This window comes from Colobus angolensis, unplaced genomic scaffold (genome assembly GCF_000951035.1).
Source record: "Colobus angolensis palliatus isolate OR3802 unplaced genomic scaffold, Cang.pa_1.0 Scaffold107, whole genome shotgun sequence".
In the NCBI taxonomy this organism is placed as follows: Eukaryota; Metazoa; Chordata; class Mammalia; order Primates; family Cercopithecidae; genus Colobus; species Colobus angolensis.
The window spans coordinates 3808354-3836047 of NW_012111697.1; the positions used below are offsets into that span (position 1 = coordinate 3808354).

Below are 27694 nucleotides of genomic sequence, written 5' to 3' on the forward strand. Positions count from 1 at the left end.
GCCCGCCATCGGGAGCCTGGCCGGTGGGAGCCCCGGAGCGGCCGAGGTGAGGCCGGGCCAGGTCCTGGGGGATGGGGGAAGGGGCGGGACCGGGTCTCTGGACGCCGGCGTGGACATGTCCAGGGCAGAAAGCGCGGTCTTTCCAGCCAGGTGGTCAGCCCCCAGGCGCCCCCAACCGCATTTATGAACCCAGGGTTCCAGGCCCCAGCTCCCCCATCCTCCGACGTCCCAGCCCCCTCCCACCCCGAGCATAGGAACTGGTCTATTCAGAGCCCCTGGTCCCAGAAATCCAGCCCCCTCTCCAGACCCAGGTGACTAGGTCCCAACCCCCTCCCTCCTGGACATAGGACCCACCAAGCAGCGAGGAACTTAGATCCAATAATCCAGACCCCTTGTATTCTCTGGACCCATATGGAGGCCCTTGCACCCTCCCAGGACCCAGGAGTCCGGTCCTTCAGTCACCACCCACCCCAACCAGATGTAGCTCTCCAGTCCTCAAGGACCTGGTGTCCAGGACTGTAGGCCCCTGAAGCCAGGCCTTGTCAGCTTTGCACCCTGCAACCGAAGCCTGAGCAAGGGACGGAGGGAGGAGGGGCCAGAACGCCTGGGTTCTGGCCTCCTCCGCGATTCAGGTTTAACTCCTTCGGGCTCCAGAGCGGCTGCGCTGGGGTCGGGGCGGAGTCTGTCTCCGCGGCAACAAGGCAGAAAGAATCCCGGGGGACCCGGGTCGCCATAGCAACGGGAGAGCTAGGGCGCCCCCGCCCTACGGGAGCTGTTTCCCAGGGAACGGTGCCTCCAGGGAGGCGGTGTGCACACCGGTGCTTGGGGGAGGGGCTGGTGCTGGGGGTCTCGGTCCTAGGGAGCAAAGAACCGGGGGACCCTCACGCCCCCCGGGCCCTCATTGTCCCCTCCACTTCCGTCCAGGCCCCGGGGTCGGCCCAGGTGGCTGGACTATGCGGGCGCCTAACCCTTCACCGGGATCTGCGCACCGGCCGCTGGGAACCAGACCCACAGCGCTCTCGACGCTGTCTCCGGGACCCGCAGCGCGTGCTCGAGTACTGCAGACAGGTGGGCGGAGCCGAGCGAGAGGGGCGGGGCCAGCGGGAAAGCAGGCCCCAAACGAGGCGGGGCCGCCCGTAGAAAGCGACACTTGAAAAAGGCGTGGTCCAAGGTGCCGCGGGATCTAAGACGTGGAGGCTGGGGGGCGTGGCCAATAAAGAGGCGCAACTATGCTAGGGTAGGGGACCTGTTTTGAGATACTAAGTCAGGAAAGGGGAGAACCGCGAGATAGCCAGAGAAGAAGTGGAATTTAGGAATCTGGTGGTCTTTGTAAAGAGCAGAGGTGTAGTGGGGAGTGGCGAAAGGATAGGCGGGGCTAAGACAAAAAGAGACCTTAAGGACCAGCAAGACGGGGAAAGGGGTGGAGCCCAATGAAAGCGCGGAAAGCTGGGGGGCGTGGCCACGAAAAGACAGGTCTGTAACGGGAAGGGAGAGTTTTGGAGAGGCGAAATAGAGGGAAAGGCGGGGCTAAAAGGAGGGTGAGACCTTTGGGGAGACGAATCTGACTGCGGAGAGGGGTGACCAGAGAGGTGGGCTTAGAGGGACCTTCAGAAAGAAACAGCACAGGAAAATGATAGCCTTGAAAACGGACCTGGCCAGGCGCAGTGGCTCATGCCTGTCATCGCAGTACTTGGGGAGGCGGAGGCGGATCACCTGAGGTCAGAAGTTCGAGACCAGCCTGGCCAACATGGCGAAACCCTGTCTCTACTAAAACTACAAAAATTAGCCGGGCATGGTGGTGCGTGCCTGTAATCCCAACTACTCGGGAGGCTGAGACAGGAGAATCACTTGAACCTGGGAGGAGGAGGTTGCAGTGAGCAGAGATTGTACCATTGCACTCCAGCCTGGGCGACAAGAGCAAATCTCCGAAAGAGAGAAAGACAGAGAGAGAGAAAGGAGGGAGGGAGGGAGGGAAGAAAGGGGACCTGACTACTGGAGAGGGGTGGCTGGCAGAGGCGGGGCTGTGGGCTGATTGCCCCCATCTGATCCCCCCAGATGTACCCGGAGCTGCAGATCGCACGTGTAGAGCAGGCTACGCAGGCCATCCCCATGGAGCGCTGGTGCGGGGGTACCCGGAGCGGCAGCTGCACCCACCCCCACCACCAGGTTGTGCCCTTCCGCTGCCTGCGTGAGTCCCAGGCGGGGAGAGGGGAACTGAGGTGGGAGTTTCAGAGGGGCAAAATTCTGAGCCCCTCTCTTGGGCCCACATTAAGGGGCTGGGTGCTTGTGTCCTAAGTGGGGCAGAGAAGCCTCTGAGGATAAAATATCTGGATTCTGAGGAGGATGGGGTTGGTGCTGTAGGAGAGTCTCACCCCGGTGTCCCGTGCTTCCCCAGCTGGTGAATTTGTGAGCGAGGCCCTGCTGGTGCCTGAAGGCTGCCGGTTCTTGCACCAGGAGCGCATGGACCAATGCGAGAGTTCAACCCGGAGGCATCAGGAGGCACAGGAGGTCAGGACCTTGGCCCACCTGTCCCCAGCCCCCAGAACCCAGGAACCAGGACCCCTAACACCCTCCTCCACCAGAACCGAGGAGTCTGAGCCACCAGCATCCTCTTCCCACTTGGGATCTAAGAATTTCATCCCCCAACCCCTTCCTCCAGAACCAGGAATCCAGGCTCCCAGCCTCTTCAACCCCCAACCCAGGCAGCCCAGCTCCCCATCTACCTCTCCTACCCCACAATCCTGGCATCTGGGTCCACTCTTCCTACAGGCCTGCAGCTCCCAGGGCCTCATCCTGCACGGCTCGGGCATGCTTTTACCCTGTGGCTCGGATCGGTTCCGTGGTGTGGAGTATGTGTGCTGTCCCCCTCCAGGGACCCCTGACCCATCTGGGACAGCAGTTGGGTGAGTGGGAGGGAACTCCCCATGCCCATCCCAAGGTTCCTGAGGCAGGGGATGGAAGCCTGGGAGCCTGGGCCTGGGTTCTTATTGCATGGGTCCTCTCCTGCTCCCTCAGTGACCCCTCCACCCGGTTCTGGCCCCCGGGGAGCAGAGTAGAGGGGGCTGAGGATGAGGAAGAGGAGGAATCCTTCCCACAGCCAGTAGATGATTACTTCGTGGAGCCTCCACAGGCTGAAGAGGAAGAGGAGGAGGAAAGGGTCCCACCCCCAAGCTCCCATACGCTTGCAGTGGTCAGCAAAGGTGAGGCAATCTCGGAACCTCTGGGGCCTCTCCACCATAGAGGGAGAAAGATCTGGGGGAGTGTTGCCAGGGGCTGTTTTTGGGAGGGGCCTATGGGGGAAAGGCCCAACTGAGGAGAAAAGATGAGAGTATCTTTGGATAAAACAGAGGTAGAAGAGCTAACCTGCCAAGGGAGGGGGTGGTTTGGGGGTACCTGGGGTACTTGGGAGTAGAGGGGCCATTGGGTAGGTCCTGAGGATCATTTCAGGAAAGCTTGGAAGATGGTGTAATGGATTCCCAAGCTTTGCAAGAAAAGGCTAGGCCCAGTCCAGAACTACATCTCCCATAATGCCAGGCAGCAGCGGTGGCTAAACTGGGTGCATATGGTCTCCGGTGCACTCTAGGAAATGTGGTTCTCTAAGTAGAAAAGGCGACCTGGAGGTGGGCTGCAGACTGACCTCCTGATCCCTGGTCTTGCAGTCACTCCCACCCCGAGGCCCACAGATGGTGTGGATATTTACTTTGGCATGCCTGGGGAAATCAGTGAGCACGAGGGGTTCCTGAGGGCCAAGATGGACCTGGAGGAGCGTAGGATGCGCCAGATTAATGAGGTGATGATACCGGGGGCCCCAGGACCCCCTACAGTACAGAGCTCCCTAAATACCAGGAAACTCCTCCAGGACACATTGATACTACCTCCAAAGGCTCCCTAAGCCCCTTTGACCTTGAGCTCTCAACACCGTCCCCTAAGATGACCAGAGATCCATGGCCCATCTAGAATCCTACTGAGATGCCACCAGATTCTATGGAAACTCTAGTTTCACTTTATTGGTTTTTGTTGTTGTTGTTGTGACAGAGTTTCGCTCTTAACACCCAGGCTGGAGTGCAATGGTGGGATCTCAGCCCACTGCAACCTCTGCCTCCTGGGCTCCAGTGATTCCTCTGCCTCAGTCTCCCGAGTAGCTGGAATTACAGGCACCTGCCACCACGCCCAGCTAATTTTTGTATTTTTAGTAAAGACAGGGTTTCACCATGTTGGCCAGGCTGGTCTTGAACTCCTGACCGCAGGAGATCCACCCACCTCGACCTCCCAAAGTGCTGGGATTACAGGCATGAGCCACCACGCCCGGCCTCTCTTTCAGCTTAAACTCCTTCTGGATCTGGAACCCAAGAGCCAGTAAAACTTAAGGGATCTGGGGCCTCTAAAATCTTTTTTTTTTTTTTTTTCGAGACAGAGTTTCGCTCTGTCGCCTAGTCTAGAGTGCAGGGGTGCGATCTCCACTCACTGCAAGCTTCGCCTCCTGGGTTCACGCCATTCTCCTGCCTCAGCCTCTACTCCCAAGTACTCCCGAGTCCCCAGCTGGGACTACTGGTACCCACACCGCGCCCAGCTAATTTTTTGTATTTTTAGTAGAAATGAGGTTTCACCATGTTAGCCAGGATGGTCTTGATCTCTTGACCTCGTGATCCACCCACGTTGGCCCTGCAATGTGCTGGGATTACAGGCAAGAGCCACCGTGCCCGGCCATGGGGCCTCTAAAATCTTAAAGAGGGGTTGGGGGACTTGCCAGGTGGATCAGGGTGGATTCTGGGATCCTGAAGCTCCCCTCCCTGCGCAGGTGATGCGTGAATGGGCCATGGCCGACAACCAGTCCAAGAACCTGCCTAAAGCCGACAGACAGGCCCTGAATGAGGTAGGACAGCCCCAGTGGGTCCTACTCATGCCTGTCCACCACCTGGAGCATACTCAGTTTCACCTGGCTGTGGCTGTGTCCTGCCCATCCAGTTCCACCCCTTTCCACCTACCTATTTTAGCCTTTCCTGTCCCCATGCCTACATGCATCTCTGCCCCTATTTTTGCCTTTCCTGTCACCATGTCTACATGCAGCTCTGCCCCTCTTAGCCGCCATCTGACCTGAAACCGCTCTGGTCCTCAGATTGGCCATATTTGGCCCCATCTACACTTGACTTGCCTCTCAGGGCTGGCGCTGGAGTCCTGTCCCAAGCCGGGGCTCCTGCAGATGCAGCCAGGGCCTTCTTGGTCTCTCTTTGATGCATTCATGTCTCTATCAGGCCCCGCCCCCTGATTCTGACTCTGCCCGGCCCATCTCACCTCTTTCAACCTGACCTACCCCATGGAGACCCCACTCATGTTAGCCCCCATTCCAGCTCTTGGTCCCACCCCTATCGTGTCATTTATGCACAGCCTGTCTCTAGTTTGACCCTGCCCAGGCCAGGAGCCCTGCAAGGCTCTGTCCCTTTCACCTTAACATTGGCCAGTTCTGCTCCCAGATTGTTTCCACTCATTCTTACAGTTGACATCCTCACATTGGCTCCCAGTGGGCCTAGTCCCACCTCCACTCTGCCTGGCCCTGTAGCCCACCCCTTCCAGTCCGTAAACTTTGGTTCTGCCCAGGCCTGGACCCCTGGAACACCCCCTAACCCCATGTAGCCCTGCCTTTCCAGGCTCTCTTTGGCCAGGCTTTGACCCATCTTCTCCTCTCCTGACCCTGTGCCCACCTGCTCCCCAGCACTTCCAGTCCATTCTGCAGACCCTGGAGGAGCAGGTGTCTGGTGAGCGACAGCGCCTGGTGGAGACCCATGCCACCCGTGTCATCGCCCTTATCAACGACCAGCGCCGGGCTGCCTTGGAGGGCTTCCTTGCGGCCCTGCAGGGGGATCCGCCTCAGGTGCGGAGACCATGGGGGCAGAGAGCAGAGAGCAGAGGGTGACAAGGATCAGGGTGGGCTTGGGCAGCCTGTGTCCCTTCCACAGGCGGAGCGTGTCCTGATGGCCCTGCAGCACTACCTGCGTGCGGAGCAGAAGGAGCAGAGGCACACACTGCGCCACTACCAGCACGTGGCTGCCATGGATCCCGAGAAGGCACAGCAGATGCGTTTCCAGGTGCTCACATCCTTCCAGCTCCCAAATGCACTGCTATTCCTCAGACGCCAGCACCTCAGGCTCTTCTCTTGTCCCTTAGACCCTTTTTCTGTCTCTTGAACCCCTTCCTATCCCTTGAACACCGCTTCTCTGCCCCTTCCCAGTCTCTCAACTCTGCTTCCTGACCCTGAAACATGGACCCTTACACGCTGTGCCTTTGACGCCTGTTTCTTGTGCCTTGGATTCTTACTCCCCCTGCCCTTGATCCTATGGGTTTTTTTTTGTTTTTTGTTTTTTTTTTGAGACGGAGTCTCGCTCTGTCGCCCAAGCTGGAGTGCAGTGGCCGGATCTCAGCTCACTGCAAGCTCCGCCTTCCGGGTTTACGCCATTCTCCTGCCTCAGCCTCCCAAGTAGCTGGGACTACAGGCGCCCGCCACCTCGCCCGGCTAGTTTTTTGTATTTTTTAGTAGAGACAGGGTTTCACCGTGTTAGCCAGGATGGTCTCGATCTCCTGACCTCGTGATCTGCCCGTCTTGGCCTCCCAAAGTGCTGGGATTACATGCTTGAGCCACCGCGCCTGGCCGATCCTATGTTCTGTCCCTTGGATTTTCACTGCCTTTCCCAGAACCCTCTCTTTTTTTTTTTTTTTTTTTTTTTTGAGACAGTCTCGCTCTGTCATCCGGGCTGGAGTGCAATGGTATGATCTCTGCTCACTGCAGCCTCCACCTCCTGGGTTCTAGCAATTCTGCCTCAGCCTCTTGAGTAGCTGGGATTACAGGAGCCTGCCACCATGCCAGGCTATTTTTTTTTTTGACAAGAGTCTCACTCTGTTGCCCAGGCTGGAGTGCAGTGACATGATCTGGACTCACTGCAACCTCCACCTACCGGGTTCAAGCTATTCTCCTGCCTCAGCCTCCCGAGTAGCTGGGACTACAGGCGGGTGTCACCACATCTGGCTGATTATTATATTTTTAGTAGAGATGGGGTTTCACCATATTGGTCAGGCTGGTCTTGAACTCGACCTCAGGTGATCCACCCTTGGCCTCCTAAAGTATTAGGATTATAGGTGTGAGCCACCACGCCTGACCCCAGCTAATTTTTGTATTTTTAGTAGACACTGGGTTTCAGCATGTTGGCCGGGCTGATCTCGAACTCCTGAGCTCAGGTGATCAGCACGCCTTGGCCTCCCAAAATGCTGGGATTACAGGCACGAGCCACCGTGCCTAGCCAGAAACCCCAATAACTTGCACCAATCTAGTATTTTTAGTAGAGGCAGGGTTTTGCCGTGTTGCCCAGGCTGGTCTCGAACTCCTGACCTCAGGTGATCCGCCCACCTCGGCCTCCCAAAGTGCTGGGATTACAGGCATGAGCCACTGTGCCCAGTCAAGAATCCCCTTGTTCCTTGAACCCTCTTCCTGTCCCTCAACCTCCTTTCTCCATAACTCCACTTGTTTTCCCTGGAACCCCTGTTCTGTGCGCTCAAATTTGAATTCCCCTTTCCTGGATGTTTTCTTTCTGTCTATGAAACTCCGTTCTGTGCTCTTGAACTCCAAATCTTGCCTTGAACCATGTCATCTGTATGACCCTCCAGTCCTCAATCCCTGTCTCTGGAATCCCCTCAAACCCCACTTTCTGTTCCTTGGACGTCATTCTTCAATTTCCTTCTCCTATGGCCCAGTTCCTGACCCTTGTGCCACACGTCCTGTCCATTGCATGTGCCACTTTTCCTCGGCCACTATTGAATTCCTTCTTCATACTGCCTCAGTTTCCTCGTCTCCAGCCTGCATTGCCCAGCTCATCCTTCATGTCCACTCCCCACAGGTGCAGACCCACCTTCAGGTGATTGAGGAGAGGGTGAATCAGAGCCTGGGCCTGCTTGACCAGAACCCCCACCTGGCTCAGGAGCTGCGGCCCCAAATCCGTGAGTGCCTATTACCCCGGCCCCCATTCCAGAACTCCAAGGGCAGATCTTGACTCCTAAATATTGATCCCCCCAATTTCATTTATTTCTCTGTAACAAACCAGCCCAGAACTTAGCAGTGAAAATCAACAACCATTTTTCTTTGTTCATGATTCTGCCATCCAGTCTGGGCTCAGCAGAGTGGTTCTTCTAGTGGTCTTGCCAGTGGTCAAGCATGCAGTTGTATTTAGCTAGCAGATCATCTGGGGGCTGGGAGTCTAGCACAAACAGACCTTTCTCCCTCTCCAAGGAGGCTCAGGGCCTCTCTTCTCCATGGAGCCTCTCCATGTGGTCTCACCAGCAGGGTAGCTGGATTCCCTACTTGGTCGTTCATGCTCTCCAAGACATCAAAGGGAAGTTGCTAGGTCTTAAGGCTTGGGTGCACATTCTATTTGTTAAAACAAGTTACAAATCCAGTCCAGATTCAAGGGAAGGAACCTATATGCATACCAGAAAGTGCGAACTACCACAGCCCCCAGATCTATTGTGGCTTCCTCCTGGATATCTCACACATAACCCTGATTCTCTGGTATTTAAGAAAGCTATCATCTTGAGCTGGGTGCAGTGGCTCACGCTTATAATCCCAGCACGTTAGGAGGCTGAGGTGGGTGGATCACTTTAGGTCAGGAGTTCGAGACCAGCCTGGCCAACATAGTGAAACCCCATCTTTACTAAAAATTAAAAAATTAGCCAGGCGTGGTGGCACTTGCCTCTAGTCCCAGCTACTCAGGAGGCTGAGGCAGGAGAATCACTTGAACCCAGGAGGTGGAGGTTGCAGTGATCTGAGATCACGTTATTGCACTCTAACCTGAGAAACAAGAGTGAGACTCTGTCTCAAAAAAAAAAAAGCCATAATCTTGAAACTTCAGCCTCCATCCTTCCTTCCAGCAGTGTCTCCCTCCAGCTTCCCACTTTCTCAGATCACACTTCTGGCTATCCCACACTTGGGGCTGACTCTGCTGTCTGCATGATCCCCCAGTTGCTCTACTGTTAGGGTGCCCTTCACTCACCCCAGTGCTCACTACCTCAGCCACCTTTCTGCATCTCCCCCTCAGAGGAACTCCTCCACTCTGAACACCTGGGTCCCAGTGAATTGGAAGCCCCTGCCCCTGGGGGCAGCAGTGAGGACAAGGGTGGGCTGCAGCCTCCAGATTCCAAGGACGGTGAGTGAGCCCACATATAGATGACCCCAGACATTGGGGAACATGCCCCAGCTTAATTTGTAATCCCCTAGAGTCTGAGGGTGTCTTCACCACCACAGTGACTGGGAGAGGATGGGGAGGAACGTCTAAGGTTGCGGAGGCCTCTGTAGGATCCCCCATCTTCATTCTTGGTCCCTGGGAGGATGTTTCTCCACCTTTCTTTGCTGATACCCTCCTCTCTTCACTGTTCCACTGCCTGGCTTCCTCTGGCTTCCAGCAGACACCCCCATGACCCTTCCAAAAGGTGAGTGTCTCGTAGTTAACCCCAGCCTCCAAATCCCACTAATCCCTGAACCCAGAAGGAAACAGGGTCCATCCATTGGGAACCTCAGACTCCCTGGAGTAGAGTCCGATATACTTTCCAAGCCCCTCCTCTGAACCCTAAAGAATGAAATAGGGGCCCTGCACGGTGGCTGAAGCCTGTAATCCCAGCACTTTGGGAGGCTGAGACGGGCGGATCACAAGGTCAGGAGATCGAGACCATCCTGGCTAACACGGTGAAACCGCGTCTCTACTAAAAAAATACAAAAAACTGGCCGGGCGCGGTGGCTGAAGCCTGTAATCCCAGCACTTTGGGAGGCCGAGACGGGCGGATCACAAGGTCAGGAGATCGAGACCATCCTGGCTAACACGGTGAAACCCCGTCTCTACTAAAAAATACAAAAAACTAGCCGGGCGAGGTAGCGGGCGCCTGTAGTCCCAGCTACTCGGGAGGCTGAGGCAGGAGAATGGCACAAACCAAGGAGGCGGAGCTTGCAGTGAGCTGAGATCCGGCCACTGCACTCCAGCCTGGGCGACAGAGCGAGGCTCCGTCTCAAAAAAAAAAAAAGAATGAAATAGGGCCAAGCACTGGTGGCTCACACCCGTAATCCTAGCACTTTGAGAGGCTGAGGCAGGAGGATCCCTTGAGGCCAGGAGTTTGAGACCAGCCTGGGCAACATAATGAGACCCTGTACATACAAATAATTTTAAAATTACCTGGGTGTGGTAGGGCATGTCAGTAGTCCCAGCTGCTCGGGAGGCTGACATAGAAGGATCACTGGAGCCCAGGAAGTTGAGGCTGCAGTGAGCTGAGATCATGCCACTGCACTCCAGCCTGGGTGACAGAGTGCGACTCTGTCTAAAAAAAAAAAAAAAGAATGAGATCAGACTTGGGGGTAGGGTCCACAGAACAAGACGCTGCATCCCCTGAGAAAGAGAAGATGTCCCCGCTGGAACAGTATGAGCAAAAGGTAAGTTAGTCAGACCTGTGGGCTCCCAAAGGGGAACAAGAGTGGGGCCTATACTGCTGGGTATGAGGGAGGAGATGCTGGGGGCTTAGATTCCTTGTCCTGAGGGAAGAGGGAGCTGAGGACATGGAATTGAGATCCTAGAAAATGAGAGGGTTGAGGGACGCTCTCTTGGGCCCCTGGGGAGGAGGAGGCTGGTGCCAGGCTTCTGGGTCCCTGACACCTCCTGCTCCACCAGGTGAATGCGTCTGTTCCGAGGGGTTTCCCTTTCCACTCATCGGAGATTCAGAGGGATGAGCTGGTAAGAGGAGGAACAGCTGGGTACCTAGGGGAAGAGGCCAGAGGTCAGCGGCCAGGCTGTGATTCCCAAAGCCACACAGGTCCCTAAAAGATGCCCTCTGCCCCATCTCTTCTTCCTGCAGGCACCAGCTGGGACAGGGGTGTCCCGTGAGGCTGTATCGGGTCTGCTGATCATGGGAGCGGGCGGAGGCTCCCTCATCGTCCTCTCCATGCTGCTTCTGCGCAGGAAGAAGCCCTACGGGGCTATCAGCCATGGCGTAGTGGAGGTAAGACCCACGAGGGCGGCCTGTGGGAAGAGTTCTGAGCCCAGGTGTGGGCAGGCTGAGAGGCCTGCGGGCAGTCCCGCCCCCGCACCCCACTGTCCTGTCGTTCCCCTGCCCATTGCAGGTGGACCCCATGCTGACCCTGGAGGAGCAGCAGCTCCGCGAACTGCAGCGGCACGGCTATGAGAACCCCACCTACCGCTTCCTGGAGGAACGACCCTGACCCGGCCCCCTTCACCCCTTCAGCCGAACCCAGACCTCCCCTCTTCCTGGAGCCCCAGAACCCCAACTCCCAGCCTAGGGCAGCCGGGAGTCTTGAAGTGATCATTTCACACCCTTTTGTGAGAGGGCTGGAAATTCTTATTTCTCCTTTCCAATTCCAAATTCCATCCCTAAGAATTCCCAGATAGTCCCAGCAGCCTCCCCATGTGGCACCTCCTCACCTTAATTTATTTTTTAAGTTAATTTATGGATCCTTAAGGTGACCAACACCTTGGTCCTAGTGTCTATTCCCTGGAATTCACCCTCTCATGTTTCCCTACTAACATCCCAATAAAGTCCTCTTCCCTACCAGGCCAGCCTGAGTCTCTGTGGGAGAATTAGTCTGTAACCACAGCTGGACGCGGTGTCATCCCCGCCCAGGCCGCCTTGGCCTCTTTAAACGGGATGACGAAGCTTTAAATCTGGGCGGGGCCTGCGGGAAGGGCTGGGAGCGCCGGGGGCTGGGCTCAGAGTCGGGGGATCAGCGCCTGTCCTGGAGCTCTCCGCGGTGCTGAACTGGCCGCGCCTTGTAACTCTCAGTCTGCTGGGTACCAGGGTGGGCCCCAAGGAGGCTGGGCTCCAGCGAGTTTCCCCTGCCATCTGCTTAGCCTCACACACAATCACACGCAGCGCCCACCCCAATCTTCGAGAGTCCTGTAAGATATTATGAATCGTGAACCACCCTTCCCATTCCCCAAAGTCTTCCTTCCTTCTTGGGCAGTCTATAGAAACTCTCTGGAGTGTGGAGATTCCAGTCACGTGTCCCAGAAAGGGATCTATATCTGCACGTGCCTACCGAACTTCGTTTTATTTTCTCCCCCTACTGCCCATATAAATGCAGAAGAATTTCTTTTTCTTTCCTTTCCCCACCTCCCTTTTTTTAAGAGTCAGGGTCTCACACTGTCACTTAGGGTGGAGTGCAGTGGTGCAGTCATAGCTCACTGCAGCTTCCAACTCTTGGGCTCAAGTGACCCTCCTGCCTCAGCCTCCCGAATAGCTGGAACTATAAGCACGCACCACCACCCCTGGATAATTAAAAAAAAAAAAAAATTTAGGCTGGGCGTGGTGGCTCACGCCTGTAATCTCAGCACTTTGGGAGGCTGAGGTGGGCGGATCACCTGAGGTCAGGAGTTCGAGACCAGCCTGACTAACATGGTGAAACCTCGTCTCTACTAAAAATACAAAATTAGCTGGGCTTGGTGGTGCATGTCTGTAATCCCAGCTACTTGGGGGGCTGAGGCAGGAGAACCGCTTGAACCCAGGAGGCGGAGGTTGCAATGAGCCAAGATCACGCCACTGCACTCCAGCCTGAGCAAGAAGAGGGAACTCCATCTCAAAAAAAAAAAAAAAAAAGAGAGATGGGATCTTGCTATGTTGCCCAGGCTGCTCTCCAAGTCCTGGCCTCAAGTGATCCTCCCACCTTAGCCTCCTGAGTAGCTGGAATTACAGGCGTGCAGCACCGTGCCCAGTATTGGAATTTATACCTTCACATGTCCCATTATGCTGGCTGGGGTTAGCCCTCTACATATGCTGTTATCTGTCCCAAGAGAGTTGTTAGGAGGATTAAAAGGGTTAATATTTGTGGAGATGTTACAACTACACCTGCCACTTAGCAAGTATTTGTGAAATAAATTTTAAAGTATTAGGTAGCAAACACTCATATGGTGTTCACCCTGTGCCAGACACTACTTTGAGGGCTTTACATGCACTGGCACACTTAACCATTACTTCTGTGAATGGAAAATAAGTCTTGGGGGTCCCAAATCACTAAGTTAAAGGGAAAAGTCAAGCTGGGAACTGCTTAGGGCAAACCTGCCTCCCTTTCTATTCAAAGTCATCCCTGACAGAGGCATATTCTGATCGCCTTCTTTGGAAAAGCTAACCAGAAACTCAAAAGGATGCAACCGTTTGTCTCTCACCTACCTGTGGCTTGTAAGCCTCCTCCCTGCTTTGTGTTGTCCCGCCTTTCCAGACAGAACCAAAGTACATCTTAACATATGTCGATCGATGTCTCATGTCTCCCTGAAATGTATAAAACCCAGTTGTACCCCGCACACCTTGGGCACATGTTGTCAGGACTTCCTAAGGCTGTGTCACAGGTGCAGATCCTCAGCCTTGGCAAAATAAACTTTATGAATTCATTGAGACCTGTCTCAGATATTCGGAGTTCACATTTTCATCCAATGGAGTCGGTATTATGACTATTCTTATCTACAGATGGGGAAATGAGACTGAGAGTCGTTACATCACATGCTCTGTCATCATCTAGGAAGAGTCAGAGCTAAGAATTCAACCCAAGAAGCCTGGCTCCAGCATCCACTCTCCTGGCCAGTTTGTTAACCTCCTGTTTAATACTCCAAGGTTGTCCCATATGGTGTTCCGATTGTGCGCTTCAAAATTCCACGTGGCTGGGCACAGTGGCACACTGCTGTAGTCCCAGCTACCTGGGAGGCTGAGGCAAGAGAATTGCTTGAGCCCAGGGCTTCTGGATTGTAGTGCACTATGCCAATTGGGTGTCCACACTAAGTTCAGCATCAATATGATGACTTCCTGGGAATGGGAACCGGCCCAGGAAACACAGGTCAAGACTCTCATGCTGATCAGTGGTGGGATAGCACCTGTGAATAGCCACTGCACTTCAGCCTGGGCAACATAGAGAGACCCTGTCTATAAATAAATAAATAAATAAATAAATAAATAAATAAATAAATAAATAAAATCCAAGTGATACCTACCATTCACCTCCCGTTGTAGATTGGCTTTTTTACCACAGCTTCCCAGTAGATGGCAGTAAAGTGTCATGTTCTAATGTCAGTATCTTGCATGATTTTCTGACAGATGGTTTGGGGAGGGAGCATCTATTTCTAATTCTCCCAAAGGGCCTGTGAGTTAGCTGTGGTTCTTCATAATATATAACTGTAAATATAGCTCGTGTATATTAAATATACACCTGGTAGATGTTAAGAGAGGACGCTTCATGGTGCAAGTTGGACGCAATGCCAGTTTCTGTAGAGAAGTCAGTTTGCACAATCATTCTGATACTGGTTATATCTTTGGTTATACTCGGATGAACCCAGCGGAAATCTATCACTAACACCACAGGCACCACAGGGGTTGAAAGCTGCCTTTGTGTTTTCACAACCAAGAGTGATCAACAGGCTAACAATAAGTAAGGAGCTCCAAGCAGGTGAAACAGGAAAAGTAAGGCAGTTTTGCTCAATATGGTCAGTGTGCAAAGTTTAATGGTAATACTTAGAGTATTTAATTTTAAAATGTTGTTATTCAAATTACAGCAGGAAAAATAATTTTGCTGTTACTTATCTGATGTTCTTGCACCCCTAAACCATTCTTTTCCCACTGAAGATGATCTTGATAATTCTTCTTTTTTTAATTTTTAATTTTTTTTTTTTTTAGACAGAGTCTTGTCAGGCTGGAGTGCAGTGGTGCGATCTTGGCTCACAGCAGCCTCCACCTCCCAGGTTCAAATGGTTCTCCTGCCTCAGCCTCCCAAGTAACTGAGATTACAGGCACCTGCCACCATGCCTGGCTAATTTTGGTATTTTTAGTAGAGACAAGGTTTCACTATGTTGGCCATGCTGATCTTGAACTCTTGGCCTCAGATGATCCACCTGCCTTGGCCTCTCAAAGTGTTGAGATTACAGGCGTGAACCAAAGGGCCCGGCCAATTTTTCTTGTAATAATTCAGTTTCTACCATGTGCAGTAGCTCATGCCTGTAATCTCAGCAATTTGGGAGACTGAGGTGGAAGGATCACTTGAGTCCAGGAGTTCAAGACCAGCCTGGGCAACATAGTGAGACACAGTCTCTAAAAAAAAAAAAGAAAAGAAAAGAAAAAAAAGAAAAAAAAATTAGCCAGGCATGGTGGTCAGTGCCTGTAGTTCCAGCTACTCAGGAGGCTGAAGTGGGAGAATTGCTTGAGCGTAAGAGGTAGAGGCTGCAGAAAGTCAAGGGTGACAGATTGAGACCTGGTCTCAAAATAATAATAATAAGTATATATGGCCAGATGCAGTTGCTCATGCCTGTAATCCCAGCATTTTGGGAGGCCGAGGTGGGAGGATTCCTTGAGCCCAGGAGTTCGAGACCAGCCTGGGCAACATAGTGAGACCCTGTATCTACAAAAATAAAAATGAAAAAAATTAGCCGGGTGTGGTGGCACACACCTGTGGTCCCAGCTTCTCAGGAGGCTGAGGCAGGAGGATCACTTGAGTCCAGGCAGGAGGCAGAGGCTGCAGTGAGCTGACATTGCACCACTGTACTCCAGCCTGAGCAACAGAGTGAGACCCTGTTCTTATTAAAAAAAAATATATATATATATATATTATATATATATATATATATACACAAAGTTTCTGAGGGACATTTTATCATGTTAGTGGGGTGGGTGTGTGCACATGTGTGTGTTGATATGCATCTTAGTTTGGGTTATAGAATACCGTGGGCTGGGTGGCTTAAACAATATACATTTATTTCTCACAAGTGCTAGAGGCTGAGAAGTCCAAGATCAAGGTGCCAGCAGCTCCAAAGTCTGATGAGGGCTCTCTTCCTGGTTTGCAGATGGTTTTCTTTCTTCTTCTTCTTTTTTTTTTTTTTTTGACAAGGTCTTGTTCTGTCACCTGGCTGGAGTGCAGTGGTGCAATCATAGCTCACTGCAGCCTTGATCGCCCAGGCTCAGGCAATTCTCCTGCCTTACTTTCTCAAGTAGCTGGGACCACAGGTGTGCACCACTACACCTGGCTATTTTTTTTTTTTTTTTAAATAGAGACAGGGTTTCACCATGCTTCACACGCTGGTCTCAAACTCCTGAGCTCAAGCTATCCTCCCATCCCGGCATCCCAAAATGCTGGGATTACAGGCATGAGCCAGTGTGACGGCCATCCTCTTACTGCATCTTCATATGGCAGAGTAGACAGCAGAGAAGCAAGCTGTCTCCTGTCTCTTCTTCTTTTTTGTTTTTTGTTTTTTGTTGTTGTTGTTGTTGTTGTTGTTGTTGTTTTTTGAGATGGAGTTTCACTGTTGTTGCCCAGGCGGCAGTGCAATAGCGCCATCTCGGGTCACCGCAACCTCTACCTCCCAGGTTCAAGCGATTCTCCTGCCTCAGCCTCCCGAGTAGCTGGGATTACAGGCATGCGCCACCATGCCCAGCTAATATGTATTTTTAGTAGAGACAGGGTTTCTCCATGTTGGTCAGGCTGGTCTCCAACTCTGGACCTCAGGTGATCCACCCGCCACGGCCTCCCAAAGTGCTGGGATTACAGGCGTGAGCCATCACGTCCAGACTCCCCCGTCTCTTCTAACAAGGACATTAGTTCCATTCAAGAGGGTTCCACCCTCATGACCTAACTACCTCCCAAAGGCCCATCTCCAAATACTACCCCATTGGGGCTTATGGTTTCAACAAATGAATTTTAGAGGGACACAACCATGCACTCCATAACAATACAAATTGAGATATACATCTTATATGTCAACAAAACCTCAGATGCCATCAGTGATAAAAAATAGCATTATTTTAGGTACCACAAAAGGGAAAAAAAGGCAAAGTATAAACTATGTCACACAATTGACTATCAGATTATCCCAATTAAGTCCTTCTGAATTTTTTATTTTGTTATTATTATTTATTTACTTATTTTAGAGACAGTGTCTTGCTGTCTCCCACACTGGAGTGCAGTGCTGCAATCATGGTTCACTGCAGCATAAAACTCCTGGGCTCAAGTGAGCCTCCTGCCTCAGCCTCCAAAGTAGCTGGGACTACAGGTGTGCACCACCACACACAGCTAATTTGTTTGTTTTTGTTTGTTTGTTTATTTTGGTAGAGTGTGTCTCACTAGGTTGCTGGTCTCAAATTCCTAGGCTCAAGTGATCCTCCCACCTCTGCCTCCAAAAGTGCTGGAATTACAGGCATGAGCCACCACGTCCATCTCAATTAAGTTCTTCTTAGAATCAATGAAATACTGCATATTTGTAGGAAATTTTCCTGGACCCGCTGCCAATGTGTGAATACATATGAGGGCACACACATGCTGGTATAAGACAGCTGATATGGGAACCCTAACATCAGGAGCTCCTGATGACTCCTTCTCTCCCTCCCTCCCTCCTTTCCTCGCTTCCTCCCTTCCTTGTTTCTTTCTTTCAGACAGAGTCTTGCTCTGTTGCCCAGGCTGGAGTTCCGTGGTGTGATCTCACCTTACTGCAACCTCCATCTCCAAGTTCAAGCAATTCTCCTGCCTCAGCCTCCCAAGTAGCTGGGACTACAGGCACCCACCACCATGCCCAGCTAATTTTTGTATTTTTAGTAGAGACAGGGTTTTACCATGTTGACCAGGCTGGTCTCCAACCCCTGACCTCAGGTGATCCCCCCACCTCGGCCTCCCAGAGTGCTGGGATTACAGGAGTGAGGCACCTTGCCCAGCCCCCAGATAACTCTGTCTCCCAATATTCAGACCCTTGTGTAATGCCTCCCACACTGATCTGGGATCAATGACATGTCAACAAGCATGATACAAGCAGGAGCTTGTCTCCTTGAATCTCTCCCTCTTGGAGAGCTGAGCCATGATCTGAAGTGAAGAGATCTACCTGCCCTCCTGGACTGCATGGAGAGACTCTTGGCCACTCCTGGAAGCTCCAATATCTCCACTGAGCTATCAGGCATGTGAGTGAAGGCGTCGTGGATTTCCAGGCCAGTTGGGCCTCAGGTTGACTGCATCCACATAAGGAACAAAAGGGAGAGAGCAAAACACAGCTGAACCCGGCCTAGATTTCAGTCAGAAACAATTAAGAGGGGCTGGGTGCAGTGGTTCACACCTGTAATCCCAGCACTTCGGGAGGCTGAGGCGGGCGGATCACTTGAGGTCAGGAGTTCGAGACCAGCCTGGCCAACATGCTGGAACCCCATCTCTACTAAACAAATACAAATATTAGCCAGATGTGGTGGCGGGTGCCTGTAATCCCAGCTACTCGGCAGGCAGAGAGGCAGGAGAATCACCTGAACCCAGGAGGCGGAGGCTGCAGCGACAGGAGATCGCGGCACTGCACTCCAGCCTGGCAAGAGACAGACTCCGTCTCCAATCTCAAAAAAGACGAAAAAAGAAAAAAAAAATTAAAAGGGTGTTGGTTTAAGCCTTAAGTTTTGGGGTGGAGACACTGGCCGGAGCCCTGGAGTGTGCTAATATGTACATTCGGTTTGTGGTTCATGAAAGGTTCCTAGCTGCAGGGGCCATGATGGGTTCGAGGGCTTTCTGGGATGGGGGCTCTTTGGGCGATTATATCGCAGGGGCCAGAGCAGCGGCTGTGGAGCGGGTATGAGAATGGGGTTTGGGGTTTTGGGGTTTGTTTTTGTTTGTTTTGTTTTGTTTTGTTTTTGAGACGGAGTTTTGCTCTTGTTGCCCAGGTTGGAGTGCAGTGGCACAATCTTGGCTCACTGAAACCTCTGCTTCCTGGGTTCAAGAGATTCTCCTGCCTCAGCTTCCTGAGTAGTTGGGGTTACAGGTGCCCACCACCACACCTGACTAATCTTTTGTACTTTTAGTAGAGACAGGGTTTCATCATGTTGGCCAGGCTGGTCTCAAACTCCTGACCTCAGGTGGTCCACCTACCTCAGCCTCCCAAAGTGCAGGGATTACAGGCGTGAGCCACCGTGCCCAGTCTTGGGTTTTTCTGTTTGTTTCTTGTCTTTGAGACAGAGTCTTGTTCTGTCGCCCAGATTGGAGTGCAGTGGCATAATCTCAGCTCACTACAACCTCTGCCTCCCAGGTTCAAGCGATTCTCATGCCTCAGCCTCCCAAGTAGCTGGGATTACAGGCACATGCCAACACGCCTGGCTAATTTTTGTATTTTTAGTAGAGATGAGTTTTTGCCATGTTGGCCAGGATGGTCTCAAACTCCTGACCTCAAGTGATCTGCCCGCCTTGGCCTCCCAAAGTGCTGCAATTATAACGGTGAGCCACTGCACCTGGCTGAGAATGGGGTTTTGTGGAGGTCTTAATTTGGGTTTCTCCAAAAGCAGCTGTGGAGGGAAGGATTGGAGGGAAAGTTGGAAGGGATGGAGAACATTGGTAGGGGAGGCGGGAAGAGACACAGAGAAGAGAGAGCAGATGATAAAGGGTATTTTATCAAGCCCAAACCACTGTAGGGAACTGGGGATTCATCCACTGGGGAACTCTAGAGCCTGCATAGGCCATGCATTTCCAAGTTAGCCCAACAGACAGGTGGGGGACCATCTCCTATCAGTAACTGGCTGAGGGCTGCTGGAGTGGGAAGTGGGCACGAATCCCCTGGCTTTCAACACTTGCCACACCCATACCCAGGGCAGAGCCACACCAGTGGTCTGAGATTGCCCGAAGGCAAATATTTTGGGGCTGACACCTAGGCTGGTCTCAAACTCCTGGCCTCAAGTGATCCTCACACCTTGGCCTCCCAAAGGCCAGTCCTGCTTGTGTCACCAGGGTGAGGGTGATGGGATACGGACTTGGCACCCATGGTGGCTGCTACGTCCTCCCTCCTCAGGCACATTCATCCCAATATGACCCCTCAGCGGGCATCACAGCCACTCCCCTGTACCAGTGCCCCCAGAGATCAGACAACAATGGTTCTAGTCCAAATTGAGTTTATTTTTATTTCATTTTAATTTTTTTTTTGAGACAGAATTTTGTTTTGTCACCCAGGCTGGAGTGCAGTGGTACAATCTTGGCTCACTGCAACCTCCACCTCCTGGGTTCAAGCAATTCTCCTGCCTCAGCCTCCCAAGTAGCTGGGACTACAGGTGCGTGCCACCACGTCCAGCTAATTTTTTTTTGTATTTTTAGTGGAGACAGGGTTTCACCATGTTGGCCAGGCTGGTCTCAAACTCCTGACCTCAACTGATCCACCCGCCTCGGCCTCCCAGTGTTAGGATTATAGGCATGAACCACCAAACCTGACCCAAACTGAGTTTAATAAAGAGCTTGAGAGATGCTCAGATTAGGGAGGGAGTGACCAGGAATGCTGGGGTCTGGAACGGGGCCCAGCTGAGTTCTGAATCAGAGAGCAGTGGGACCTAAGGGTCTCTGATCTCAGAGGGTCCCTCCTGTCTCAGGGTGAGGACCCAAAGGGTGTGGGTCCTGGGGAGGGCGAGGAGGCCATTGTAGAAGCTGTACTGAGATGGTATTGAGATGCCCCAAGCACCATGTAGGGGGATTACATTTGGGTTTCTGGGAACGAAAAGCTGAGTTACAGGAGAGAACCCGAAGGATCTCAGCGGGGAAAGGACTAGGGGTGCAGGGTGTTTCACAGAAACAAACAAGGGGCCTCGATTTCACAGAAATCATCAAGAAGGCTCCTTGTGGGTAGAAGAGGGGTATCACAGCACCCCAAATATTGGGGCCTGTTCACCCCTCTGCAGCCATTCTGGGGTTTTAATGTAAGACCCCAATGGCAGGATATTCCACATACATTATCATGGATTTGCAACATTAGCATACGCTGGCTGTCCCGCAGGACGGTGGGGACTGGAAAATCAGTCCAGGGTCTGGGTTTGAGTCCTAAGAGGACAGGCCTGGCGGCGCCACACGGCTCCTCTTCAACAGCTGCCGGAGCTGTAGACAAGGCAAAAGAGGGAGAGAAGTCTGTCAGGTTGGAAGCAGAGGTGGGGAAGGCACGCCATGCAGAGGGAGGGGTTAGAGAAGAGAGGTTGAGTGGGGCCCACTGGATTTGCCGGTCAGAGGTCCAGAGTCAAGACTTCGGAAGAGCCAGGTGCAGTGGCTCACATCTGTAATCCCAGCACTTTGTGGGGCTAAGGTGGGCAAATCACCCGAGGTCAGGAGTTCAAGACCAGCCCGGCCACCATGGCGAAACCCCGCCTCTACCAAAGACACAAAAATTAGCCGGGCATGGTGGCGCACGTGCCTTTAGTCCCAACTTGGGAGGCTGAGGCAGGAGAATCACATGAACCTGGGAGGCGGAGCTTGCAGTGAGCTAAAATTGCACCACTGCACTCCAGCCTGGGTGACAAAGCAAGACTGTGTCACCAAAAAAAAAAAAAAGATTAGGGAAGAAGGCTGGGAGTGATGGTTCATGCCTGTGAACCCAACACTTTGGGAGGCCAAGGCGGGAGGATCAATTGAGGCCAGGAGTTTGAGACCAGCCTGGACAACATGTGAGATCCCATCTCTTAAAAAAAAAACAAAATTAGCTGGGTATGGTGCTGCCTGCCTGTAGTACCAGCAACTAGAGAGGCTGAGGTGGGAGGATCCCTTGAGCCCAGGAGCTTGAGGCTGCAGTGAGCTGTGATCATGCCACTGCACTCCAGCCTAGGCAACAGAGCAAGACACTGCCTCAAAATAAATAAATAAATAAAAATAAAAATAAAGATGTGGGAAGAAGGTCAAGGCCTGGGTTCATACACTGAGAAAGGGTCAGGAAACAGAACTTCAGTGAAGGGAAAGGGGCTACTGGCTGGGGGTTCCCACCTGGGGGTGAGCAATGAGAGGGAATTGAAGGGAACAGGTAAGAGGTCAAAAGTCACATCTGAGGTCAGGACCCAAGGTTAAGGGGAAGAGGGTAGGAGGTCACACTTGGGGATCAAAGGTCACACCTTGAGGTCAAGCAAGATTCAGGATTGGGAGTACAGGTCACACTGTGAGGTCAGGGTTGGGACAGAGATCAGAGAAGTCACCATTCTGGGGTAAGGGATGAAACACTGAGGTCAGAGGCACATTATAGAGTCAGAGTTGCCTGAGGGCTGAAGTCACCTTCCAGATTTAGAAGTCATTCTCTGAAAGTGAGCATTGGGTGGGGCAGGGAGGTCATCCCGTGCCCGAGAGCTCAGAAGCCACTCTACAGGCAGGCTCAGTGCTTACTCACCCCCTCAGGGCCCGGCCCGGGCCGCAGCAGGTGAACAGGCTGCTCATTCTCCAGGTTGCGCAGTGTGGGGTCCGCCCCAGCTGCCAACAGGTGCCGCACGATGGCCTCCTGGGCCGGCCCAGGGGGCAGAGCAGCCGCCATGTGGAGGGCTGTGTTCCCGTGGGCCTGGAAAAGTAAGGGGAGGGCTCATGGGGATCTGGGCTCAGCTGGCCCAGGCCTCTAAACTGCACTTCAATTTCTGCCTTGTCCACGTCCTGTACTTGTCCTTTCACATCCCAGACCTCCCCCAGCCACAGCCACGCTGCACGCATCCCTGTGTCCATGGCCTACACGTTCCGGGGCAATCTATGTCTGCTTCCTACACATTCCCCTGCAAATCCCACACATCGTCCCCTCCACGTCCACAGCCCCCAGGACCCCTAACATCCCATTGCCCCCTCTACTGTAACCCACACAACCTGGACTTTCCAGCCCCAGCTCCCACCTTCATGTTGACAAAGGTCCGCAGGTCTCCCCGGGGCAGCTCCAGCAGCAGCTGAACCAGAGTGGGGTTGGCAGCCTGCACAGCCAAGTGCAGAACTGTCTTGTTGCTCTTGATCTCCTAGGTGGAGGGGAATGGCAGAGGTCAGGGCCAGCCTCACATCCACGCACCTTCCCACTTAATCCAGGAGCCTTTAGAGACCCTGATCCTTGGCAGAGTGTGGTGGTTCACACCTGTAATCCTAGCACTTTGGGAGGCTGAAGAAGGAGGACCACTTGAGGCCAGGAACTGGAGACCAGCCTGGACAGCACAGCAAGACCTCGTCTCTACAAAAAATAGAAAAATTGGCCAGGCGTGCTGGTGCACACCTGTAGCCCCAGCTGCTTGGGAGGCTGAGGCAGGAGGATTATTTGAGCCTAGGAGTTCAAGGCTACAGTGGGCCATGACCATGCCACTACACTCCAGCATGGGTGACAGAGTGACGCTCTATCTCAAAATAAATAAATAAATAAATAAATAAATAAATAAATAGGATCGTGGCCCTCCTCTGCAAGCCCCACCAAGAGTGCCTTATTCAGTTGTATGTCTCGTGCACTGCACAACACCACTTCTCAGGGTGTACCATTCACACCATACACCTCCCAGAACTGTACATTTCTTATGACAATTTTCACACCAGTGTCTGGGACAAGAGATTCCTTTTCCAGTTCTTCAAAGCAACTGCCTTGGCTACCCGCCCTCCATTCAACACATTAAACTGCATCCCGACCCACACAGACTGTACTTTATCTACAAGCACAGGAGTTGGCAGCATTAATCAGTGGACTAGCTAATATTGCAATACTGCACCACAATATTGAGCTGTTCTCGTCATATTTGGGGGAAAATAAAAGACATTTTCTAAAATGAAACCTTTTTATGTGTCTTTAAGGAGTTTGCAAATGATAATGAATGTTAAACATTTTATGTGCTGGCCGGGCGCGGTGGCTCAAGGCTGTAATCCTAGCACTTTGGGAGGCTGAGGCGGGCGGATCACGAGGTCAGGAGATCAAGACCATCCTGGCTAACACGGTGAAACCCCGTCTCTACCAAAAAAAATACAAAAAAACTAGCCGGGCAAGGTGGCGGGCACCTGTAATCCCAGCTACTCCGGAGGCTGAGGCAGGAGAACCCGGGAGGCGGAGCTTGCAGTGAGCTGAGATCCGGCCACTGCACTCCAGCCTGGGCGGCACAGCGAGACTCCGTCTCAAAAAAAAAAAAAAAAAAAAAACATTTTATGTGCTGATAACAGGGCAAAACCACCTAGTTTGCTCATCCAAAAAATGAAGACAAAACCAAGCTCTAGATTAAAAGTGATTTGAAAAGATGTAACATCATAGATGTTTGCTTACTTGGATCTTGATTTTTTTTTAATGAAAAAAATGATCATTTTATAGCCAAAAGGAAATTTGACTATAGCCGGGATATTTGGTATTGCAAGAAAATCTTTAATTTTTTAAAGACAGAGTAATGATACTGAGGTTTAAAAAGTTCTTTTTCTTTTTGAAGGGCACAGGGGCTCGTGCCTGTAATCCCAACACTTTGGGAGGCCGAGGCAGGCGGATCACTTGAGGTCAAGAGTTTGAGACCAGCCTGGCCAACATGGTGAAACCGTCTCTATTAAAAATACAAAAATTAGCCAGGCGTGGTGGCACGTGCCTATAATCCCACCTACTTGGGAGGCTGAGGCACAGGAATAGCTTGAATGTGGGAGGCAGAGGTTGCAGTGAGCCAATATCACTCCAGTCTGGGCAACAGAGCGACACTCTGTCTCAAAAAACAGAAGTTATTTTTTTTTGTTTGTTTTTTGAGACGGGGTCTCGCTCTGTTGCCCAGGCTGGAGTGCAGTGGCAAAACCATGGCTCACTGCAGCCTTGACCTCCCCAGGTTCAGGTGATCCTCCCACCTCAGCCTCCTGAGTACCTGGGACCACAGGCATGCGCCATCAAGCCCAGCTAATTTTTGTATTTTTTTGTAGAGATGTGGTCTCCCTATGTTGCTGAGGCTGGTCTCGAACTCCTGAGCTCAAGCAACCCACTCACCTGGGCCTCCCAAAGTGCTTGGATTACAGGCATGAGCCACCGCACCCAGCCATCTGTATTATTTTTTTAAAATTTGTTATTATTACTAAAAATACAAAACTTAGAGGGGTGTGATAGCACACGCCTGTAGTCCCAGCTACTCGGGAGGCTGAGGCAGGAGAATCACTTGAATCCGGAAGGTTGCAGTGAGCCGAGACTGCACCACTGCACTCCAGCCTGGGTGACAGTGAGACGCCATCTCAAAAAAAAAAAAAAAGAACAATTTATTTGTCCTGTTTTCAGAGAAATACTCCTTGATTTCTGAGTTCTCCCAGAACCCTACCACACAGTTAATTCTTCCTCTTCATCATTTCTCACTCAACTTAAATGTAATTTCCTCAGAACGACCTTCATCGTAAGCCCCGCATCCAATATAAAGCCAGTCTTTTCATTGCCTAGGAGCTCCTATATTTCCGAGGCAGCGCTCATCCTGATTTGTAATTATGTTCAGTTCTTTGTTTACTTATCATCTCCTCTCTTTTCAATTAAATTGTAATGTCTAAAAGTACAAGAGAGTGGTCTTTTCTTATTAAAACATTATAGGTAGCTGGGCACGGCAGCTCACACCTGTAATCCCAGCACTTGGGAGGCCAAGGCTGGGGGGTCACCTGGGCCCAGGAGTTCGAGACCAGCCTGGGCAACATAGCGAGACTCCATCTCTACAAAAAATAGAAAACAATTAGTCGGGTGAGGTGGCTCATGCCTGTAATCCCAGTTACTTGGGAGGCTGAGGTGGGTGGAATGCTTGAGGCCAGGAGGTTGAGGCTTCAGTGATTCGTGATAGCACCATGGCACTCCAGCCTGGGTGACAAAGCCAGACCCTGTCTCTAAAAAACAAACAAACAAAAAGCAACTTTATGCCCCATCACTAGCACACTGGTAGCCACATCATGTGTCCAAAATTCTGAGTGAAGAAAGGAATGAACTACCAAAGTATCAATTCCACCTTCTCTGTATTGCCCAAATGATCACTTAGCTCTACTTTGCAACCAGTAAGAGCCTAGATTGGCATCATTCATTTCCAGACCCCGCTAATAATGCCTTATCTTGTCGCTACTCAGCCATGCCCGTCCTTCCTACAGTCCATCCCCACCATCTAGCTAACTCTGCTAAACACCGCTATTCTTTAAAGATATACAAATATTTATTGAAAAAAATATGTGTCTGAATTTGCTTAAAAATCACATGAACGTGAGAGGCCGGGCGTGGTGGCTCATGCCTGTAATCCTAGCACTTTGGGAAGCCAAGGAGGGCGGATGATGAGGTCAGGAGATCGAGACCATCCTGGCTAACACAGTGAAATCCCGTCTCTACTAAAAATGCAAAAAATTAGCTGGGCATGGTGGCGGGTGCCTGTAGTCCCAGCTACTCGGGAGGCTGAGGCAGGAGAATGGTGTGAACCCGGGAGGTGCAGCTTGCAGTAAGCTGAGATCACGCCACTGCACTCCAGCCTGGGTGACAGAGCGAGATCTGTCAAAAAAAAAAAAAAAAAAAATCACGACAGTGAGAGAGTGGATGGGGGCAAGACTGGCCATGAGTCGCTGGTTACTGATGTTGGACACAAGGAGTTCATTCTACTATTTTCTATATTTTATTGGTGTTCAATATTCTTTAACCAAAAAAACATTTTTTGGCTGGGCATGGTGGCTCATGCCTGTAATGCCAGCACTTTGGGAGGCCAAGGTGGGCAGATCACCTGAGGTCAGGAGTTCAAGACCAGCCTGGCCAACATAGTGAAACCCCGTCTCCACTAAAAATACAAAAAAATCGGCCGGGCGTGGTGGTGCATGACTGTAGTCCCAGCTACTCAGGAGGCTGAGGCAGAAGCATCGCTTGAACCCGGGAGGCAGAGGTTGCAGTGAGCCGAGATCGCACCACTGCACTCCAGCTTGGGTGACAGAGTGAGATTCCATCTCAATAAATAAATAAACATTTTTTGTGGATGTTTAATTATCTCAGCCAGCCTATGAAGGAGCTACTGTCACAAGAAAGGAATAGAACATAATTAAAAGCTAGGTTCTAAAGTCAGACTACCTGGGTTCTAATCCCCTCTCTGACACTCACAAGCTGTACGATTTTTTGGGCTGGGTGCAGTGGCTCACAACTATAATCCCAGCACTTTCAGAGGCAGAGGTGGAAGGATTGCTTGAGCTCAGGAGTTTGAGACCTGCCTGGCCAACATAGACAGACCTTACCTCTACAAAAAAGTAGCCAGGGGTGGTGGTGCATGCTTGTGATCACAGTTACTTGGGAGGCTGGATCACTTAAGTGCACAGGGTCAAGGCTGCAATAAGCTGTGATCATGCCACTGCACTCCAGCCTGAGTGACAGAGTGAGACCCTGTCTCAAAAAGATTTTTGAGGCCAGGTGCAGTGGCTTACCCTTGCAATCCCAGCACTTTGGGAGGCCGAGGCAGGAAGATCACCTGAGGTCGGGAGTTCGAGAACAGCCTGGCCAACATGGAGAAACCCTGTCTCTACTAAAAATACAAAATTAGCTGGGCGTGGTGGTGGGAACCCGTAATCCCAGCTACTCGGGAGGCTGAGACAGGAGAATCGCTTGAACCCAGGAGGCGGAGGTTGCAGTGAGCCGAGATTGCACCATTGCACTCCAGCCTGGGCGACAAGAGCAAAACTCCGTTTCAAAAAGAAAAAAAAAAAGATTTTTGATTTCCTGTGCCTCAGTTTCCTTATCAATAAAATAGAGAAAATAGAAAGAGTACACATGTCAAAGGGTGTTTGTGAGGTTTCAATAAGCTAATCTGAAACTCAGTGCTTGATGAATGAATAGTAAGTGCTTGAGAACATACCCTAAGGTCAGTAATATTATTCCCAGTTAACAACTAGGGGCCGGGCAAGGTGGCTCACGCCTGTAATCCCAGCACTTTGGGAGGCCAAGGTGGGAGGATCATTTGAGGTCAGGAGTTTGAGACCAGCCTGGCCAACACGATGAAAGCC

At 51.8% G+C, this 27694-nt stretch overlaps 2 protein-coding genes across 3 annotated transcripts in view; one reads left to right on the forward strand and one right to left on the reverse strand.

The window, feature by feature from the left end:
- The window catches only part of APLP1 (amyloid beta (A4) precursor-like protein 1), a 12469-nt gene extending 880 nt beyond the window's left edge, over nt 1-11589 (forward strand). The window contains exons 2-17 of the mRNA XM_011948384.1: nt 925-1068; nt 2056-2188; nt 2396-2508; nt 2770-2903; nt 3016-3200; nt 3660-3790; nt 4799-4873; nt 5711-5869; nt 5955-6083; nt 7884-7983; nt 9078-9185; nt 9445-9468; nt 10386-10456; nt 10692-10754; nt 10876-11019; nt 11141-11589. Of these exons, the coding sequence (XP_011803774.1) occupies nt 925-1068; nt 2056-2188; nt 2396-2508; nt 2770-2903; nt 3016-3200; nt 3660-3790; nt 4799-4873; nt 5711-5869; nt 5955-6083; nt 7884-7983; nt 9078-9185; nt 9445-9468; nt 10386-10456; nt 10692-10754; nt 10876-11019; nt 11141-11239 (1812 nt within the window). The 3' untranslated portion in view covers nt 11240-11589. The remainder of the gene's footprint in view (nt 1-924; nt 1069-2055; nt 2189-2395; nt 2509-2769; nt 2904-3015; nt 3201-3659; nt 3791-4798; nt 4874-5710; nt 5870-5954; nt 6084-7883; nt 7984-9077; nt 9186-9444; nt 9469-10385; nt 10457-10691; nt 10755-10875; nt 11020-11140) is intronic.
- Nucleotides 11590-20211: 8622 nt separating this feature from the next.
- The window catches only part of NFKBID (nuclear factor of kappa light polypeptide gene enhancer in B-cells inhibitor, delta), a 14533-nt gene continuing 7050 nt past the window's right edge, over nt 20212-27694 (reverse strand). For both annotated transcript variants that reach the window (XM_011948390.1, XM_011948399.1), the window contains exons 10-12: nt 22621-22737; nt 22137-22301; nt 20212-20869 (exon numbers count right to left, since the gene is read on the reverse strand). In XM_011948390.1, the coding sequence (XP_011803780.1) occupies nt 20816-20869; nt 22137-22301; nt 22621-22737 (336 nt within the window). In that variant the 3' untranslated portion in view covers nt 20212-20815. The remainder of the gene's footprint in view (nt 20870-22136; nt 22302-22620; nt 22738-27694) is intronic.